The 22,640-nt window shown below is 42.2% G+C and overlaps 1 protein-coding gene across 1 annotated transcript in view; it reads left to right on the top strand.

Moving 5' to 3' along the window:
- Positions 1 to 5,363: 5,363 nt before the first annotated feature.
- Positions 5,364 to 22,640, top strand: part of LOC135502580 (degenerin-like protein del-10) — a 32,877-nt gene continuing 15,600 nt past the window's right edge. Inside the window, exons 1-2 of the mRNA XM_064795530.1 lie at positions 5,364 to 5,447; positions 12,757 to 12,900. Of these exons, the coding sequence (XP_064651600.1) occupies positions 5,417 to 5,447; positions 12,757 to 12,900 (175 nt within the window). The 5' untranslated portion in view covers positions 5,364 to 5,416. The remainder of the gene's footprint in view (positions 5,448 to 12,756; positions 12,901 to 22,640) is intronic.

Raw genomic sequence — 22,640 nt, 5'->3', positions numbered from 1 at the left:
CTTTGCCTCCTTGTTTGATTTTGTTGATTTGAATGATAAAACTTGTGTTTATTTTAGTTCTTTGTTGTTGTCTCTTGTCCCCGAGGACGAGCGGGGTTCTGGTCAAGCGACAGATGTACCTCCTCCGAATGCGATGGGAAGACAATAGCCTGTAACGAAGTTCATGATGAAGCCATAATTCTAGTTCTATGACAAGACCATCATTCTGGTCCTATGACAAGACCATCATTCTAGTCCTATGACAAGACCATCATTCTGGTCCTATGACAAGACCATCATTCTAGTCTTATGACAAAACCATCATTCTGGTCCTATGACAAGACCATCATTCTAGTCCTATAACAAGACCATCATTCTGGTCCTATAACAAGACCATCATTCTGGTCCTATGACAAGACCATCATTCTGGTCCTATGACAAGACCATCATTCTAGTCCTATGACAAGACCATCATTCTAGTCCTATGACAAGACCATCATTCTAGTCCTAAGACAAGACCATCATTCTAGTCCTATGACAAGGCCGTCATTCTAGTCCTATGACAAGACCATCATTCTTGTCCTATGACAAGACCAAGTCGGTTCAGTTCTTTGATCGTCCTGAAGATGGCGATCGTGTCGTTTCTTGAATCAAGATTGCAAGTTCAGAGAAGCACTTACTACGCAACTCTTTTCCGGTTTCACTGTTTCCACTTCACCTTAAATGGGCTTCTGAGGACAAAGTCACAACCAAGGACGCCGGGAAGGGTCACTATCTGATCGAAAGATCAGCTGCACGAAGGTAGTGGGTGATATGAATAAAGACTAGTAAATGATTTTACTTCAGTTTTGTACAGAAAGGCCTAGTGTAAATGTACATGGAGTTTTCAGTAAAAGCAATTGCTAGTCTTTATTCCTATCACCCATTGTCTGTCAACCAGGCTTTGAACAACTGGTGTGATGTTTTTGAGTGTTTCCCCTCATTGTTTGGGAACGCTCATAAATAGATTGACGAGTTTTTCTGTGTATCCCCCCTATTGAAAAGTCATGGTCTCTCTAGCTGCCTATTGTTTGGAAACACTGAAACATGGGGTACAACCACAGATGTTACACCGGGCCTAGAAGGATAATGTGCCTATTCGCTTCCATGCACCTCCTCCTGTTGCAACAGCAGACTAATGTTGATCACTGATAATGTTGTGAGGTGGTTTGGGAAACGTCTTACAAGTTATACATAGGCTGACTAGGTATGGTTCTATAGAGATCTGTGAGATTGATAGCGCACCTTTCGTCTTCGGCGATTAAAGCGCATAATGGAGTCCTCTGTTCCCGGACATTCTGTATCCGAGGACATTTCAAACTTCTACACCGGTGTTGAAGTAGCAAATGCCCCTATGGAAAAGTGTCCGACCCTATTGTATTCTGACAGATGATGGTATCTGCTTCCTTGGAGGCCACATGGCCGTCAATGATTTAAGCCTGTTCGACATTTCAAAACTGTAAAAGGCGACGTTATCCATCACTAGTCCCATTAATTTTAACATTTCAATACCCATTTCACCAGCATATTGAATAAAAGATGCGGCCTCTCGATCAGGGAACTCATCTCCGCTTTATATCCAGACAAATAAGTCATTTTGTTGCAATACCGAAGTAATATGATTCCAGCATTATGTGCCGTCATCTCCTGTACATTTCACCAGTACCTTCTCTTTCAATGCATTGGCGAAAATCGCCAGGCGTGTGGGGCAGCCAGGCACGGAGACGGGCTAAAGTCATATTTCATTTTAAGTTGCATAATCGCTTCCTTGTACCAATGTACATTACACTTAATGCTAAAATATGCCAACTTAATTTGAATTAACCAGTGGTGTTGTCTTGAAAATTGTTTTTAGTCAGTTTTGTCATAGATGGTAATATGTCAATTCGTATGTTACCCTTGATGTTCATTTACATAACTCCGGGCGTTCCATTTGGGACCTGTCTCGCTCGGTATAACATTCGACTGGACGCTTGAGCGAGAACCACATAAACCGCTTGAAGATTTGATGCGTGCTCTGCTTGGCTTTACCAAGGTTGGCTTAGTCAAATTTGAGACGAGAAGGTAAGGTTTTTAGCTTTGTTTTCATTTCACATTACGCATACGGCATGTTAGTCTAGGATGTTCCCTATCAAAACACACTTACCACAACCCCCCCCCCCCCCCTCCCTCCCGATCTCGTTTATTCCCGGCCCGCCATTGCCATTTTTGAAACGAACAAATATGGCAAACTGGGTGCTTTCGGGGTGAGGTTGTTTATTGTAGCGACTGATGGTATGGCTTGTTAGTACAGGACCCTATCACCTCGCACAAACCACGACCCACCTGGATCGCGTTTTTTCCCGTCATGGTCATTTTAAAACGAACAAAGGCCAAACTGGGGTGTTTTCAGGGTGTGGCTGGGACTAAACGTCCTAGTTGTTTATTGTAGCGACTGGTATGGCATGCATATCACCTCGCACCAATCACGACTTCCCGGATCTCGCCACGGTCATTTTGAATGGGTAAGAAGTAGTCCGCGGATGAAGAGGTTGTAGTATCAGATTGTTTCATTCAACATCACCTGTGATTGGCCTACTCACAATTAAATTGACTAAGTGAGCCCCAAGGATGAGTTAGCGGAGCTTTGATCGCAGTTGTCCTCGATGTTGGTGATTTAATCATCTTTTATTGACTCATAATGTTTGGTTAATTAGATAACCTATGGGTGAATAAGCGTTTTTATGATCGTTTACCATCTAATGCGTATGTCGACATATGCCCTTTCTCTTAATTTAATGACATGCGCCTGGTAAACGGGTTTGAAACGTGTTTAATCAGTGTAAAGACCATCAACACTGGTCGGGTGAGGGGTAGGCAAGGATGGATGGGTTCAACCTAGTTTCTCCTACCCCGACTTTTTTTGGCTTTTTCGGCGTCCTGAATTTCAGACAAAAACATAATTTTCTCACTTGCTGCCAGGTTCCAGGATGTTTCCCCTTGCTCAAATGATGAGTCAGATAGTGCCCTTATCAAATATGAGGAGAAAGTTTGGGAGCACGATTTGCACACAGAACCCCCAGGACTATTCCGCAAAGCTCCGCAGGGCCGGCAATTCCATCTGCCCTCGTGAAAATAAGGGGTTTTGAGCTCTTGAAGACACAAATATTCACTGGTAGAGGGTTTTCAGGGATAGGAAAAACATTCGAGGTGATATATTGTGGTAGATTAGCATAGCGAGCCAACATAATTTGGCGTGTTTACCCGTTGAGCGCGACGGTAGTCGCCTAAAGGCCGCCTCACTGTCGGTAGGCGGAGCTATCATTTCGCACAAACTTCGGCCGGGCACCTCAGTTTCACCCGCCACTTGCCCTTCTCTATACATAATAATGATTTTCGCCGGTGTTGTGAATTTCAGGCAGGCCGATTGTTATGTCACATTGATCACTGCAGTTTGATTTTTTTCTGCTGTTCTGTTTGGAGAAGTCGCGGTCGTGCTGGAAGCCAATTCGGGATGAAACACCAACATATCTCATGCCCTATTCGTCCCTTTAATTGGCTCTTAGTTAATACAGAATCATTACAGGGTCGCCATCGGTATGACCTTGTCTAAAGTCACCTGGGATCCTAACTTATTTACTTCTCAGTACATTCCTAATAATACTGAATGGCATTACTCATTCTTCCACTAACTGCTTTTGCGAGCTTCATCATAATCAACTCTGGAGACTTACTGATGGAGCAAAGGGTTCCAATGACGAGTCCAGTGCTCTGAACTCGTCAGTCCAATTAAGCAATTATATATACATAAAGACTGACATCCATTTGCTGGTGATTGGCATGTACTAGGTGTCGCATAAAACACGATGCATTTATGGTTTTGAAAGGTGAGAAGCTATTGGCAACTTATACTCGCAGAACGGATTCCTGTCGGCGTTTGACTGAATGTGAGTGAGGCTTAAGAGCCTAAGTGGCCCACCTCCTTGTGACCCCCAGCGCCACCGACGGATCGACAGAAATCCAGGTCTATAAATCGCTCGGTATAACGTTTTTGAGCTTTTCCGTTTCTGAGTGTTTACTCTCATTATTTAGGGACGCTAAAATACACATTGACAAGTTTTCTGTGTTTCTTCCTATCAAAAGGTCATTGTCAGTCTGTATCTTGTATGAAAACCCTGAAATATTGGCCCGAAAACAACGGAAAAGCCGCTGTATACACCGTACCGAAATTGCTGAAACATGCTTCCGCTTTAACTCCCGAGAGCGATATGATTTACGCCTCTCAAAGTTGACACTGGCCTCTTCAAACCCACTCTCCACGCAAACAGGACACTCAAGCACTCTCTCTCTCTGCCAGTATCTGCTTCACTATTCACGACCTACTCGCAATGTCTGCTCAACAGGCGGCGCTGGTTTTTACGAAGGTATGCGTCAATATGACGCCAAAACTTGGTTGGGTGACGCCAGAGGCGGTGGGCACTTAAACTAAAATTGCCGAGGATCTGGTTCGTAAAAAACTTTGCTTCACACCGCCAACTTATTCTAGCAAGTGTCGAACTAGCTCCAACTCAGAATTTTGATACATGTATTCAAGTTAAGTGTTCTACCCTATCCACAATTCATCCATCACTGAGGCCTATTCCATTTGTTCAAAAATTTGAAAATAGACCTCGAATTTGAAAATGTCTAATGTGTAGATACGGACTGAATATGATTTTTAACGATGCCCGTTGAGAAGACAGACAGGCAAACACTATGAATACCAAATTTCATGGAATTTGCATGCATTATAACCATGATATTTGTACTTACAACAATGTGTACATAAACTTCTATTTTCACGATCCTCGAATAAACAAATGTACGACGGTGTACCCTTCATAATTCTCGGTAGGCTGCGAAGTGCTTTGCGCAATTAGTTAACAACTGAGCAGATAGGGAATTGCACTCAACTAATTCAAATAACATTGTGAAGAGTATTCTCAAATTAACGTAAGTGAGAAATATATCTATCGAATCATCCAAGGTCGTCGCCACTTTAATTACTGTTGAATCTGTGCTGTGACCTTGACATTTGATCTGCGCATGCGCAGAACTTACAATTCAAAGTACATGTACACGTGATGCTTCCATTGAAACGTGTAGTGTGCAATCGCCGGATGCCGAGTTGACCGAGCGTTCTGATTTGACATATGGAGTTCAATCCGTTCAAAGCTAAACAGTTTTCCGTTAAACTTCAAGTGGATTGTATATATCGCGTACACTTTGACATTTCAATGCATTAGATGTGTGTACACTCCATCAAGAGCAATGAACTCTGAAACAGTTACATGGGAATTCAGTTCGAGATGTTTTTGAGGAAGATGCTCCGATTATCTTCTCCGAACTGTTTTGATTTTTTGGAATTTATGTTTGTGAGATGATGAAGTCATGGGACCCAGTAAAGAAAGGTAGGTCACGTGATGTAAACACACCTCTGTATGGTGAATACTCCATTTTTTGCCAAATGAAATCTTGAAGGGTTTTTGATCAACTCAAATATGCACCCGGCAGAGGTTTTCCGGTTCGAAAACCCCATGATGGCTGTTGAGATTCTTATAAACCTACGGGGCGCTTATTTGTGTTGGTCAAAAACTATTTTTTTAAAATTCCAAACCTCAAAAACCTATACTTCTTAGAGTGTGATATTCCGATAGCTTCATCTCATTCGGCCAATCCAATATTTGTTAAAACCCGCCATTGATATATCCATTGAATGAAATGACAATTTCATGTCAAATGAAATGAAATTATAATCTTTATCCATTGGATATAAAATTAGCAAATATCCATTTGATGTAAAATAAGTAATCATCCATTTGATACACGAAAAATAGCCTGTAATGCATAGTTTATTCCGGTGTGACAGCGGATATAGTCCCCCTGGAGTCATAGTCCGGTAGCATTGTATTTGATCAATTAAGCAGCATGATCTATTGTACCGCTAACCCTAACCAAAACATTTAGCAATGCGGGCTGTTGTTACACGGACTATCAGCCCTAGGACTACTATCCCTTGCACACCGGTATGTACATGCTCTTCTTCTTCTTAAATAGTCACTTCTCTATACCTAAACACTCTTGAGGCTTTTGCACAACTTCCCACTGCAGTTCTTCTTAAAGGAATCATATCGCGAAATGTGTGGGGTCGGGGGGTGAACGGCCCGGTAAAAAACCTAAGGCGGGAATACTTTCAAGGGCAGTTTCAAGGACACCAGATGGTGACAGAGTAATCAGCAATTATATTTTTAGCACGGGAATTTCAACATCGTTTAGCATTATGCATGATGGATTGCATCGATGATGGGTTTTGACGGGGGAAGGATGCCGCCAAGATTCTGAAAAAGATGGAATGTTCCTGCAAAGCGCCTGCAGGTCTTAATTGCAGAGCATGCGATAAAATTACAGTTTGCCGTCGCAGCAGCGTAGGAGGGGGAGGTTTGCATTGAAAAATTGTAACAACATCTTCAGGTTATCTCCAAGTCCCTAAAAACCTCTGTTGCTGACACAAAACATAACGAAAACTTAGACTTTCGCAGGACACGCATCCTCATGTCGTAGTCACGGCAAAGACTCTTGACTAATAGAAATCGTCCCGAAAGATTTTTTCAAAGATATGTGCTTTGTAATTGACACTGACACCAAGGTCCTTCTTTCTAAGATGCAGTAATTGAAATCCCAATGGGTTCAAACACTTTTGATAAACCACATGCCTTATACCCTACAGCGGACCTACTCACTCAAATAATTTTATTAGAGAATAATGGAATCAACATGTTTAAAGTTTCGAGTTCTTTTTTGTGAATCATTCCATAGTGTCCTCTCTCTTGATGGATGATCAACAACTTTTTAGAAACAATTTCTTAACATAGTTAGAGGAATTATTGTGAATGGGAAACGACCTGGCTCAAGGAAAAACTCGGGGTATTAACCCTCTAGCTCCCAGTCTTGCGTATATGCACTAATTACTTTTATTTGTCCAGTCGATTTCGGCCCATCGACCACCACGAAAGTGTTTCGTGGGGGTCAGTGTTGTCAATATTTACACTGGTGACCCCTTGATAAGACTGTGGAACAATGGGAATTTAGGCCTAGGTGCGAGCGGGCTTTGTGTCGTGTATTGGTAGGCTGAATTCTAGGCCTGAATTCTTTTAACTCCAAGGTGTTGGGCGGAATAGCGTAATCCAGCGGCCGGCGGACCCGAATTAAGCGTTCCTATACTATTTTCAAGCGTCTTAAAGACAGCCTATAATTCTTTTGAGTCCGATTGGACTTAATAAGAGTGTGAGGAAAAACATCGCCGGCCATACTCTTGCGCTGACAACATCAGGTCACAAGGCATTGGTAGAAAACCTATTTTGATGTTTACCTTGGCGTGGTTTTGTAGCCTCAACTATTCTTTAACCGCCAGATCGCCTTTCGCCGTGCCATACCAAACCCAGTTACCTGCACGCTGCTTACGAACAGATCCCGCAGTTTCTTCCACTATGCATCGCATCGTCTTAGCGTACATTTATGCACTCCGGTCTCAGCTACACGCGCTCTGCTCCCGCAAGGCACTCTCCTTCTTTCTAAATTATACCAGCCTAGTGACATGTTCCCCTATGCTCGTCAACAGGTCTGAGAAACAGTTTGCCATGCCAATTTATCCGGCGTTATGCGTCAACGGGCCCTTAAGGGATACCTGTACCGACGGACAACGCCGACAGATATATATATAGGCATGCGGTCCGCTTTCAGTCCTTCCATCCGAGCGAAGTCATACACCCTCAACTACTCCACTCGCAGGGCTTCGTCCTCCGTGCCATACCTACCTGATCACACGCACTCCTCCTCTACCATGAGGTCAGTGAGAAGTCCTACCTGCTTGCCTGTCCTCCTATCGTTTTTAATCACATGAAAAAGCCTTCGTAATATAGGACTCATGGTTTGACCATAGGCACCACTATTTTGGCTAGAACTTGAAATCCCGAAGCAATTAAAACTCCTTCAATTGAAGCGAAAACGGAGAAGACGCCCACCCTTGAAATTGACATTCGCTTCGTTTTGAAGGAGTTCTAATTGTTGTAGGCTTTTAAGTTCCAACCAAAATGGTCGTGCCTGTGGTCAACCCTTAATTCTATGCTCAAATAACTGCAGGAGACAGTCCCGTCTTAGTAATTCAAGTATGTATCGGCATTTGTTTTGCTTCAAGTCGGTTACCTACCAAGACTGGCTAAAGTCAAAAAAGAGAACTACAACTGCTTGTACAACCACGACTGGCGTTGCCGCCAAGCCGGGATGTCGGGTCTTTGGGACCACACCTTAGAAGAAATGAAGATGAGGGGTTATCTCCAAAACGACGGCGTAGAATCGTCTGAAACGTATTATGATGAGGACTCTGGCTCATTCGTCTCGTATGAAGAAAGGGAACCGAGGGGTTTCGTCAATTATGTGGACTCGGAATCGACTATGACGTCAGACCAGCCGGAACGAGGCTGCAAAATAAACATCATTTCGCCAACAGCTTCGTCAGACTTCTCTGTGGAAAATGACTCCCCGCAGAGAGATCCACGCGTGGCGAGTGGGAAGCGATTGTTCAGACAAAACCCGGCGGCGAAGAAGTCTTACACATATTTTTACGGGGACATTAAAGGTACGGTAAATATATGTTTGTCCGTGAAAGCAGATTTTGATATGATATTCCGGACAGTCGGGCAAGTAAATGGTGAAAAGTAAACTGGTGGTTGACCACGGAATTTTTTTGGACAATCGACAAATTGGACAGACGTTGATATTTCCACTCTTTTCAGCCAACAGGCAGAAAAATCTCAAAACACGCCCCTATTGTCAAATTAGCAAAATTCATAATAAATTTTTTCATCAAATATTACCTTCTTCAAATATGCACTTGACAGTTATAAGCATACTCGCGTCTAATTGATAGGTCTTGAACCTCTAACCTATGAATATTCAATGGTGGTCTTGTTTCGGCGGTGAAACTGTTCTTGTTTCATGATCTATCAAGGCATTGCTCATCGTCTTTTATAAAAAGATATACTGTAGACTAGGTTGTTCTGTTTCCCACTAAAAAAGCCTTGCAACATAATCTTCCTGCATGGAGCAGTTGGCCATTCATTGGCGAAATTGCCAATTTAGTGGCAAAATACTTTCCCCGAAACCCATTAGGGCGAAACAATGTTGATAACGACATTAATCAAAGAAAATAAAAGAAATCGGAATTATCTCAGATGTGGCTTACTGAATTTTTAATGGACATCACATCAAAACTTCAGCGTTTTTGGCTTTCAGCTCTTAAATTCATTTGTTGCATAAAATAGTGGCGTAACTGCGATAGCTATGTATTCATACGCGCGGCGGATTACACTGTATTCATACGCGCGCGTGATTACACAGATATGAGGTTGCTTCCTCGATACACCCCCCCCCCCCCCCTCCACACACGCACACACACCAACCCCTCTCTCCAGCCCCGGCTCCCCCGGGGAGTTAGGGTGAGCAGGTTAGGGTTTGGGTTTGGGATAGCACTATATACTATAATGTAGGATGTAGATGATAAAACTGTGGCAGAGGCACTAGGGGAATTTCAGTAGGTGTGTATAAAAAGAGGCCCATTGCCAAAGACCGGGAGAGTGTATTTTGTCCGAACAAAACCTTTTCACCTGTGCCTGATCACAATTGCGTAGGGATGTGTAGAAAAATCCTAAAAAACGCGTAATAAAATGGCTAGAATAAAAATAAAATGAGTTGTCCCGATCATTTCCGAGCATAAATTAGGACACGCGAAGGTTGCCGAATGTCTCAGACTTTTGGCCTTTGGCTGAACTGAGTGCACCCTCCCCTCCCCTCTCTATATGGCTATGATGGCCCATAAGGGCGCTCGTCTCACCTCTTGAGAATGGGAAAGTTTAATGGTCACTTGTCGTGAAGATTGTTCGATAGTTAAACATCACGTGTCATTAATTTTTCAATGCATTGTTGTCACAATACATTTTGTACAGCGTGAAGCTTCAGTCAGTGTGAAACCGTGTGATGTATTGCACATGTACATAGTGTATACGTCGATGTGCATTCGTATGCATTCTGAACATGTCAAGCCTATTTCGTTCCAACGACTCGTATTTTAGATTATTTAGCAGTGCCGACTGTTTCATCGAACTAGTCTTCACTCTTAAAACGGTTATGGTGCTCATTAGCAGTCCATTGTAACTTGCATCTGATCAGCAGTGACATCGTTTTATCTTGGTCATCGGACATGCCTCATACTTCGTCAATGTACATGTAGTTAGGAAAATTGCTTTATTCGTAGGTGATTTATTGGATAGAAAAATCACACACCATGACTTGGGCGTACGGTAGGTCCGTTATATCTCACACTACATTAAACTTAGGGTCATTTTACCCGACATTTATAAGCCCCCCTCTTAGGAGGGGCTCTTAAGATACACGTGTGTGCGGGAGTATATAGTGAATGATTAGAAATAAAGAGAGTAACAATTGTATATCCTACAAACAATTTTTTTTGGTATTTTTCTGAATTAACTCCGTTGAGTTTACCGATTTCTCCGCGATCTTCCGGTGGTGGTTGCTATCCCATTGGTTGAAATTAAGTTAAATTAAATTTAAATCTTCATGGGAATTCGCTACATCATATGCCTAAGAAATATGCCAATTATATTAATATTTTTATTAGAGAAATATCCGTCCTAAATAATGACAGAAAAGGGTGGTTTATTTCAATTTTGTGTCGACATGGTCGAGGTCACGTGACATAAAAACAAAACAATCGCACACACCCGTCCAAAAAAGGCACTTTAAGAAAAATAAATACGTTTTTCCAGCTTAAAACCACACTGACGACTAAGTTATATTGGTCTACTGCCCAAATCTGAAGTATCAAAATGAATCACAAACTAGAACTAGCTCTATTTAGCTATAGTTGCGTGAAAATTTCGGGTGAGCGACGTACATTCTGTACCCTAGCGGCCAATAAATAAACTACTTTCAGCCGTCTGCTCCTGTCTCGTTAGGGAGTTTTTCCCAAATGTACGCGATGATGACGTGCCCCATTAACAGGACGTGACATCTATTTTAAAATGCGTTTCCAAAGTGATTGCATGAGGACAATCCATTTAAGTGTCGTATATCACTGGAAACGCCCGATTCCCGTGAATAAGGACAATCACAATGTATTACATTACCAAAACAAAAATGTGTCGGAAGGAACTATATGGATGGTCCCATCGCACCCCCCCCCCCCTCCAGCAGTATGACACAGAAGGGCTAGTTGACTGTCCACCGGGGGGGTTTGGGGGGAGCTTCCCCCCAACGCACTGGTAAAAACCTATGTCGACGGAGGGGGGTTTGGGGGGTGTCCCCCCATTGTAACAGATGTAGTTGTTAGAGCTTGCACTTAACATATGCTCGTAGGGGGGTTCGGGGGAGCTCCCCCGACCTAAAGGGGGGCTCACTAAGTCCTTGACTTTACATATTATGACAGTTATCATCGTACGCATTATGAAAGGAATGCCACGGCAGAGCAGGATGATATTAATTTGTTCATGTGCCTCGACCACGCCAACGCTTTAACCCTCCAGGGACCATCACAAAGTGCTGTCTGGGTAACAAATGAAAAAGTTGGTACTATTCCAAGAATGGAATAACATTATGTACTTTCAATCTGTTTGCTTACATCGTTCCCGGAATATCATGAGAACTTTAGCATTGTTTAGGTAAAAATACATCATGAAGTTCCATTTGTTTTCGTTATCACTTCTGTCTTCGAAGGGAAGAGGGCGATAGTTGTAACTGCAAGAAAACCATGACTTAAATGACAAAACTAAGTAGCGGTGTTAAAAAAATTGAAACACTTCTTGTCTGCCATCGACTGGCCCAGTTCATTGTTATTTTACCGGCCGTCGGAAACGTTTTAAAATGTTAATTTCAGACGATTCACTATCATTGCTTTTTCAAGTACCGCACTCGGTTCACGTACCGCGCATAAATTTGCCGCGAACCTGTCAAATTTGCTGCGAAACTGTCAAAATGGATGATTGTCGTAGATTTTTTCGCACAATAGTGAATCTAAACAATAGATAAACGTCGTCGAAGGGCCTAACCGGGCAATTGCGAAACCTCACTATTGTTTTTGTTGTATACGTTCATCTGTGTTGGTTCACGTGTTTCAAGCCCTTTCCTAAAATGACATACAAAGCTTCCATTGCATCGTTTTGTCAGAACAGAAGAACTCATCTAAAGTATTTGATTCTTCCTGAACGTAGAATTGGGTTTGGCTAACGGAAGTACGATGGTGCCAACATTGTCTTGATTTGATGAAGAGTTAGAACACGTCAGCTCTTTTCTGTAACTGCCAAAAATATATCTGTTATGTTGGCAAATTTCAATTCATCGAATGACTCCGCCCTTAGGTTCGATTCTCTTTCGCACGGACCTGTTTATGAATGAAGCAGCGTATTGTAAAATATTGGTCGGAGGTCTTCGTCATCGAGTAAAGCCATTGTCAATGATCTTTTTTGTGGCCCTGGAAAATTACGTCATCAAGGGGAATGCCGACTTATATGCTTTGGTGTCCTTTGCAGGGAGAATGACAACCTCGCTCCACCTGGGGACGTACCTCTAATATGGTGTCCTTTGCCGGTGGAATGGCAACCTGGCTCCACCTGGGGACGTACTTTTAATATGCTCTGGTGTCCTTTGCAGGGGGAATGGCGACTCGGCTTCACCAGGGGACCTTCTCCTGCCCCAACCTCAGGGAGGAGTCAAACGAGGAAAGCAATGATGGGCCATATGACCTTCCACCCAGCTACACCAGTCTGCCTCACCTTAGTGTAGAAAACCCACGGGGTAAGTAAGTTTTCATCTAGTACCGCCTTTTCTATATACAATTATAGTAGATCTCAATTAAGAACACCCGCGGGACTTACAAGTGCTGTCCCTATGAGAGAGGTGTCGTGATTAGAGAGGTCAAATTTAATGGAACTAACCACTTTGGGACGACAACTAAGTGTCCTTAATAGAGAGGTGTCCGCAAAGTGAGGCTCTACTGTAAAAAACACACGTCAGATTCCCCTCGGGGAACTATTTTCTGCCACCAGTGGGCATTTGGTACATTACGACTAAAGCTGACACGCATGCATAAAAACACGGCCAAGTTAGTAAACACAAACGCCTGATCACCAAACGACCAACTGCACTTGAAACATGATAGACACCCAGTGACTGGTCACACTTGACTGTACAAACAACGAGACGGGTCACAGAGACTCTCTGTGGAAGGAAAAAATGAAAAATATCTCCCGAGGGGCTTCGAACTCGGAGCCCTCCCCACATGATCCTTGCAGTCTTATCCACTATGCCACGAAGCCATTGTTGCAAATCGACAACCTATTCAGTATTTCCTTTTCACGTGCAAGCTTGACAGAATGGCGTCTTTTGTGCCATCTGTACCATTTTCAGTTTCAAAGTGGCCTTTAAAATTCGCCCTTTTACAATATTTGCAAAATGAATTCATAAGATACATAATCAGGAGATGAACATGACACCCTGTGATGATTATAGGAGCACGCAGCTATTTTCGAGTTTTAAAGGTGCAAAACAATTTCCCGCTTTGCTAGTATTAAAACCATGCATGTATTGAGGAACTGTCTGATGAGGTGGCATTCGATTTCAAACAATGGTCGCGCGAGGTCGCAATGGCCACCTATATAGAAAGATATATGAACTGATGCTCATATCTGTGCTCCACCTCCAGTGTTCTGTTGGTGAATACGGTAGCGCCACTGCGGCCTGTTGGTACTCTATCATCCCTGAAGCCTCTTTGAAACATGGCTGACCGGTCGTTCAAAACATGGCGGACGGGCGTTAGTGTTTTCCAACTTGGCCGTTAGGGTTTTTATGCATGTACATCAGCTTTAATTTGTCCCAGCCAGTTTCGACCTATCGACTGTCGTGGAAGCTGGTTCGTGGTGGTCGATGTTGTCAAGATCTGCCCTGAGAACTCTTTCATTAGATAGTAGAACAATGGCAATTTAGGCCTAGGAGCGAGCAGACAATAGACTGTGTTTTCGGCTGGGTCAGAATTCTTTTAAATGCGAGGTAAGAGCAAACAAAAACGTAATGTAATACCAAATTATCACATTTAATTTCCTTACATCATATGCCTTCTCTCTTATCATATCAGGAGATAAAGCCGAATTACTGTAAACACTAAATTTTTGGCGTGTTTTTTTCATTTTGCGGGATTTCGCAAATAACCTTTAACGCGAAATTAAAAACGAAATAAAAGTATAATCAAGAAATAAGAAAAGTGCTATGTGGAATTAGTGATTAATGTGAATAAAAAACAGTTATTCTGGCTTTATGGGAGATTTAATACATGACATCTGAAAAAAGTTTATTTCATAATGCGCCAAAAATAAATCCTGAAAAGTCATTTTTTCAGAAGTTTCCCGCGAATATTCACAGGTATACCTAAAGTAATTCGAGGATTTCTCATGATCTAATTGTATTTTCTGACACCAGGGGGAACTGCCCCGTGGATGGGACGGCGCCAGTCATATCTCTCGCAGAAGTTCATCCGAGAGCTCGAGATAAGAAAGCGCTCGAGCACCGGCAACGAGAACATGGCAGGTAGGCTTGGCCTACGAGGAGGTTGATTTCTCTTGTTCTTTTTACTTGTACAGGGTGGTCCAAAAAAAGGATGCAAATAGAAGTTGGCATAAATTACACTGAAATATTTTAATTTTGCCGGGATTTTTCTGCCAGGGGTTGTTGGGAAGTTTTACACCTTTTGGCTGAAAGAGCATTTTTTAAAGTCGGAATTACAGTATTCGTAGAAATAATGGCAAATTACACTTTTTTGTTGACCACTCTGTAATTTAACGGGATTACCTTTTTGATATTTGATAGCTAATTTTTCGTATTGAGCAAAAAATCATAACGTACATGGTGTGTGAAATTCGAAATCGATTACGGATCGCAGCATTTCTTCTTCAAAATGATGTATGTCCCTTTAAACTTATCATAATAAGCACATACTGTTATTTCAATGAGCACTTTTTTTGTTCCAGCCCTTCCACTTTTTTCTGACCATTTTTCAGTAATAACATAAGATATTATGCGTCATCAGCTTATTTTGCGCTGAATATTTTTTAAAGGGAGACTATAGGCAGGAGCAAGGTAGGTCAGATTAAGTCTAAAGTCGCCGATAGGGGTCTCTGCTATCTCATAGGACATCAAAACTAGTCACACTTGTATCATGATGAAAGCTCGCTGAATCAAACACTGCGAAGGCTCCTAACTGTGCGTAGTGGCCATCTAGAGACTAGCAATGTTACCCCTTGGCTCCTACCTATAGCCCCCTTTTAAACAACAATCTTATACTCTTTGATGAATTTTGTTTTATGAATTAATGCCTCTCATAATACATGTATATTATCTTAAATCAAACATTGATTTTTTCCTGACAAACTGATAGTCTTGCCGCATTGAATTTTCTATCGCGCTACAAGCATGACAAGTACCGCACATAACGAATGATGTTACTGCGGCATTTCTTTGGGTCACCCTGAATATATGTGAATCATTTTGCTCAACGAAACCACTTGAAAAGATACGAACTGACAAGAGCACTTACGTATACCTAATATCAGCAGCGTATTCACTTAACATTGTGCATGCTCACTGAAATAGACACCTACGTTCGTCGAATCTGACATTGAAATATCCATTGCTTCAACCGATCGTGGGAACGATGCTTAACTCTATTCCGGGGAAAGCAACATTGACTCACAGCAGGAAATCAGTTCGACATACATGCCATGAAACCTGTTCTTCAACCGAATTTAGCAGCTAACATGTGAGTCCGTCCGGTGCTTGAAGTGGTAAAGGCTTTGTCCAGACTGGGTGTGCCGTCATGATATGTTATTATCACCATTATGTTATGCCGTCTCTCACATCACCGGCAGATGAGTTCAGGCCTAGCCCAATACACGGTCTATTGTCTTTAGACAATTCAAAGTCCGTGCGCACCTCGGCCGCCTAAATTCCCATTCTTGTAACTGTCTTAAGCCCGCAGCACACTAGCCGCCAACTTTGGCGACAAGAAGCGTTCAGCTGACGCCTCTCGACGCCGAAGTTGGCGGCCAGTGGATCCCGGTCAGAGCACACCTGCCCAGAATCGGTCCAGTAGCGTCTTTTCCGCCACTTTAGGCTGCCATTTTGAAATCATGTGACATCAAGACGCATACTGATTGGCCATAGCCTCGTCGCCGACGCCAAGTCAGGCGGCCATCCGTAGCACACCTGACTTCTTCTTGCGTTCAAATGCGGCGACACGCGTAAAAAATCAAACATGTTAGATATTTGGCGTTTAGTTGCGGCAAGTGGCGGCAAGTCGCGTTCGCCGACGCCGTTCGTAGCAGACTAGGGATTTTTCAGGCGTTCAGGACTCTTGCGGCAAAAAACGCTTGTGAACGCCGAAGTTGGCGGCTAGTGTGCTACGGGCTTTATCAAAAAGTTATCAAGTCAAATCTTGACAGCGTCGACCCCACGATTCAGCTTTCATGATGGAGTGGCCTAAATCAGCAATGATAAATGAACGTACTGACCCCTTATTGAATGATGGTGTAACAAGCAATTAAAATCCGCCGATAAACAAATTTAAAAGGGTGTCATGTTGTTTTTAAAGTGCGTCCAAAACAATTGTTTCTGAATGTTTGACGTCAGACGGACGCATGTAACGTTACTCATGTCAAAATGATGAGCACACTCTACGATATCGACAGTTGCGTAATCTAATGCATTGTATGCAACAATACGCATTAAATGCTAACTGATCGATATGATGAGTGGCATTTGCAATTTTGATAGGCCTTATTAGTACTTGGTTGCCGGGAAAGTACTTTTAAAAACAATACCATGCCGTTGAAAGTCGGGAGTTGTAGTGTCAGATTCATATAAACATAATTACCAGCCACTCAACAGTTTTATTTTCTTCAGAGCATTGATAAACGTCCTTTTGAGAACACCAACTGGTTGTCAGGTGACTGTTTAGTTTCGAGCATGACATATGCATATTAGAAACACCATGAGGAATCGATCGAAACGGAAAGTGGAAAGATTTGAGTGGTTTAGTTTAGACCAGACGAGTTTTGAACGCATAACTGGTCACTGCCTGGCTCGACTGTAACATCAGACAGAAAGCTCATGAAACATTTACTGGAATCCTAAAACCTGTTTTGATCGCATTATACGGATTTCGATTCTGGCGTACGATGTTATGAGACGCTCTCTGAATTTTGAATGCGTTGAGGATTAATGGGGTTGTTTACTATTGGTGAGCATGGAGCCCCCGGGCGGTCATCAGTAGGGGGAAGAGGGAAGTACAGCATCGACATGAATGGTGGGCAGGATGCCTTGACGATGACGGGATGGAATCGACGCAATGACGACACCATTAAAGGTACATGTATAGGGTTGGTTTTCCTTAATCATTTCAGAAAGTGACTTTCTCCCGCAATGCAAATATCCATCAAGCGTACATTTTTAAGGGCTGTGCAATTGTACCTGCCGCTTCCTGTACAATAGGACTAGATGAGCATATTGTTACCCAATAGATTACCCTGACACAACTGCAATATACATGTACCACAGTTAATAGTTGATGATACACTATATGCGTCCATTGTGCCTCGTTTTCGCCGCAGTGGTTATGGTTAGGCACCATTGTGTTGGTTGTAAAATATAGAAAGAGATGAAATTGAATTTCTATGTTGAGTGTGTGGTGTTTTCGAAAAGAAATAGATTTTTAAATTTGCCAGTGACGTCATGATATTCAGAGCCATCTGTGTTCTGAACTAAAATGAGCGACAATAAATCTTTCGTGGAAAGTTTTTGAAATATATATTGATGGACGGTATCCGATCAATCTGTGGATGATCATCCGTTGGCCTAATTGGAACCAGCTGATTGGACCATCAGTCCTCACACTCACCTAAGTAATCATGTCTAACAAAATCAAAATAACGACATGTAAGTTCTTAAAAGTACATTGTATATAGCCCTTTTTAATGTACAACATTCTTAAAGCGATTTATATTTATTCAACGGTCTACCCGAATACTGGTAGATGTATGATGTAAGGCAATATGTGACGCGACCATACGTAAAATCGATACGGAAACGTTCTACGAGCGCGTAATACACCTCTACTGAAACTTCCTAACGATGTAACCAGTGACCTAAGGACTGATGATTATCAAAGAATAAAAGTCCCGACGACCGTTTTTGACACACTTTTTTCTCCCCACCATAAAATAGAGAGGAACGAAAAAGTATCGTTTTCCTGAGGACCAATTTCAACCATTTTGAAATTGTTTTGGGGTCCCCTTGTATGATCTGAGACTAGAATTGATAAAAAACAAGCATGTTTTTATTTTATTTCCCCTGCCCCACATAGATTTTCAGTCTGATTGAATTTTTTTTATTCTCGCCCCACGTAGGTTTTGAGATTGAAGAAAAAAATTTTTTTTTTAAATTCCCGTCCAACCCACATAGGTTTTGGATCTGAAGTTTCGTAATCCAACTTATTAAAAAAGTGTGGCCTGAGGTCGGTGAAAGAACCTTCGAACCAGCTGAAGGCAGGCCGATCCACTTCAGAGGGATATATATTTGTTCGATTATGATACAACCAACAGATTGATCCACCAATCAATGTCGAATCAATATAATATTTGAACAAACAAGTCTCTTCAGTGCATCCTTGGACAATGCATGCATGCCTGTGTATGCCTGTGTATGCCTGTGCATGCCTGTGCATGCCTGTGTACTGTGTGATGAGGCCAAGTCCAAACCCGCTTCTAGGATTACACATACCCATCAAATTTTCTTGGCAATCTATTTTTAAAATTGATTGTATTAGATAAAACTGAATAGAACCGATTCCGTTGGTTGAATCCGATCATGGAGTAAAGTTCAAAAGAATTGAAAAGCAAAAAAAATGGAAAGTTTGCGTTACATATGTTACTTCTAAATGTTCCTGCTTTTAACCTCTTTGAAATAATTTTTTCATATTATATTCATTCATCTTTTTCAAATCGCGCCCAAGCTTATCCCTAATATCGATTCTTTGTTCAAAGCAAAGTGACAGGGAGATGGAATCAATGAATTTGCAATTGGGGGTGTAAGGTTACCTTCCGATTTATTGTGAAGAGCTTATACAATGTTCTTGGTATTGATGTTGAATAATAGGCTCAAATACGCGTGGCTGATGGTGATATGCATAAAGAACACATGTGCAACAAGTAGGCCTACATAATGATTTTCACCCATTGAGATCAAGGACATCAACCAATATGTTAAGTTTTAGTGGCGAGTTCGACCCAATATTCCTTTTCGAAGAAATACCGTTTTTTCTCCGGCTTTAGGAAAGGCCAGGACCGCCGAAAACAGCGAGGAACTTTAGCCAAATACATAGACTGTAATGCATATTGGGTTGTAATTATCACCATATTGTTACAAGTATTTTAATTGTTACCATATTTCAATCCCTTCGAAGGGTCCTAAATAGAGAGAGTGTCCTTAATGGAGACGTCTCCGCTTAGGAAGGATCAAATTCATAAGCGTAGCACACTCGTAAGGTTGAACCACTCGCACGCAATGTTTGATTTTTAGAAGGATTTTGGCATCGTTTCAAACCATAAACTGTGCGATAAAAGTCAGAGAAATCACTTGAATAGTAGGGAAGTTAGAATATCGGATTTTATGACACCTAAGCGGTGAAGCGGGACATAAGGAGCACTAAGCGAAAGTGTGTTGTGCATTAACGTCTCCGTTGGGATCGGTGATGCTGGGAGTGCAATGGCACATGTCTAATCAATATGGAAGAGTACGGTAACAGATTTACATAATATCAAGATTGAAGGGAGACCAGGAACCAGGTAGGTTGGATTAAGTTACACAGCATCGCCGATACTGGTCTCTCCTGTCTTGGTCAAGACGTTTGTACAAGAAATATACATAGCGCGGAATCAAAAACAGGCCAGGTACCTCGATCTTCAGTGGGGGTTGATGTTATCGAGATTTATCCTGATTACCCTTTGATTAAACACAAGAACAGTAGGAATTTAGGCGAAGGTGTGAGCGGGCTTTGTTTGAAGACGCTTAAATAGACCGTGTATGGGGCAGACCTGCATTACTCGAGTTCCGCACGCCTAACGACCACTGTAGTAAGCCAGTGTATGTGTACATTTTGGTAGGCCCACGACGGGTGATTGACCAGCAGCGTCAATGGCAACAGTGGCTTGAATAGAAAGCCTAAAAATTATCCCATTACGGGCCTAGAAATGTGCACTACGTAAAGATCTGGCTGGACGTTAGAAATGAGAAACTGGAGCGTGTTGAGGGGCAAAATGTGTAATGTGTATAGATTCCTAGGTGCCATAGGCAAACGTGTATGAAAAATATTGATAAAATGTTGAGGGACACAGTGATTTAAGCGGCGTAAATACATGTAGCTTAGTGGTAAAACAGCTATTTCTCGCGTGAATTGATATTTTCCAGCAGTCGAATTATCAATCATGGCAAAAGAATGATTTGCAGAAGTCCTCAACGTTGAAGATGATTTGTCTTATTCCGCATCCGGACAGCAGAGGAAACACGAGAGGCATTAGCGTCGAGTATCTAACACTCAAGGGTGACATAAGGGTATAGATTGTCTTGATCACTTGTTCGTGTTAGCATCACTGAGCCCGCGTTTATGAGGAATCGCCGGCTAAAAGGCCATAAAGCCTAATTAAGTGCGGGATCAAACATTCAGTTATTCTTAGGATGAGCCCCAAAATGGAAAACTTGATTAATTTCTTTCCAAGAAATCTATACGTACATGCAAAGCAAGAAACCAAGCTGTGTCTTATGTCTTTCGCCCCAAGTCGCTCCTGCGATGCAGTTGCGGCTACAGCGGTATCAGAATCATTCGACCAGTTGCCTGGAGGTTCTAGATGTGACAATAAGATAAGCTCATGAAAAATGGATTCGAAATCTACGTGGTGCGGCGTGTTGCAGTTTTGAACATCATTGTCACTGGAATTCCAGAAGGCAGCAATTTGAAATATTTTCGTCTTGTCGGCCACGCTGAAGCCTTCAATCCAGATTCAGCTTGTCACGCAGTCTTTAGATTGGATGGATTAGAACGATGTACTCGTAAGACACCCTAGCTTTCCGGAGACGTGTGAATTACGCAGCTTGTGCATATTCAGACACCAGGCAGAAACAACGGATCTCGGAGACACTCACCGCCGCCAGAAACCTCATCTAAGACTCTCGCTAGGGGGCGCACGCGGACAGTTCTGTAGCGAGATTAGAGTGGGGTTGACCATAGGTATCACCATTTTGGCTAGAAATTGAAAAAGTAATTAGAACATTTTCAAGTGAATGCCAATTTGAAGCGTTGGAGGCTGTTCTTTGGATACCAAAGAACTGACCCCCACCCGTGAAATTAGCATACACTTCGTCTTGAAAGAGTTCTGGCACTGTTGCTTAAGGATTTTAAGTTCTATCCAAAATGGCGGTGCCAAAAGTCAACCATTAATTGGATTGAATGGATCGGAATCTGTCACGGTTAGATAAAGTCATTGGCAATGTTTTTATCTGATTTCGATAATTTCGATTGACGGGACTACTTGTCAATAAATACGCCAAAGAGTAAGTAGTTCTCGTTTTCATCGATTTTGGTGGCCTTTGAAGAGAGAAATATGAATCAACGAGGAAGTCGTTTGGACCTTCGAAAAGACAAGAATGATACGCTCAAACTTGAGGATTGCGAGCAAACTCTCGTGTTATTGCCACGTGATGCTGAGAAAGAGATCTCGCCATTGTCCCCCGGTAAGGAAATGGGGTCACATTTTGTTACGACGATCATTATTTACTTTCGTGTTTAAAGGGAAACTCCTACCATTGATTTCGTTATTTTTCTGCTTTGATATACTGTTCTGCACTTTTACACGTAAAACACGACTAGGTGTTTATATGATCAGTAACAGCAGATGGTGATCGTCGGCTGCGTCACTTACTCCGGCGTTTTCCCGTCCCCAGTTACGCTACCAATGTACGCATTTTACAAGACCACTTATTTTGAACACATAAGGATTTCTTTCGCTGGTCATATTATAATCATTTCTGTATCATTTATTCATGCGGAAATTCCACGTCTATGTCTCCTGAAGAAAGGCTGAAATCCACCGTGAAAGAAACTCCGCATTTAAAAATGTACAGAGGATTTTTTGCCACGACGATATCTCGTAACATCGAAAACTGATGTGACGTTGCCGACGGACACCACTTGCGGTAACTGAACCTCGTTGTTCAAAACAACGTGTGTCACTAACGCTGGCGTTATCCAAACTTGTCGTTATCTCCTTCAGTTAAGCCTTCGACTGAACACCAAGATAAGTTAACTCCAGCGTTAGTGACAAACCAAATTTTGAACAATCGGGCCATGTACTGTTGGCCCGAAAGCGTACCAAAGGGGTTTGCAAATTGAGGCAAGTGTTCTCGCGTGTTTTGGTGTGTGATGATCAAGGATAATT

Source organism: Lineus longissimus, chromosome 18, assembly GCF_910592395.1.
Source record: "Lineus longissimus chromosome 18, tnLinLong1.2, whole genome shotgun sequence".
NCBI classification, from domain to species: domain Eukaryota; kingdom Metazoa; phylum Nemertea; class Pilidiophora; order Heteronemertea; family Lineidae; genus Lineus; species Lineus longissimus.
Note: the sequence above shows the minus strand (reverse complement) of the source record. Positions and strands in the feature narration are given on the sequence as shown.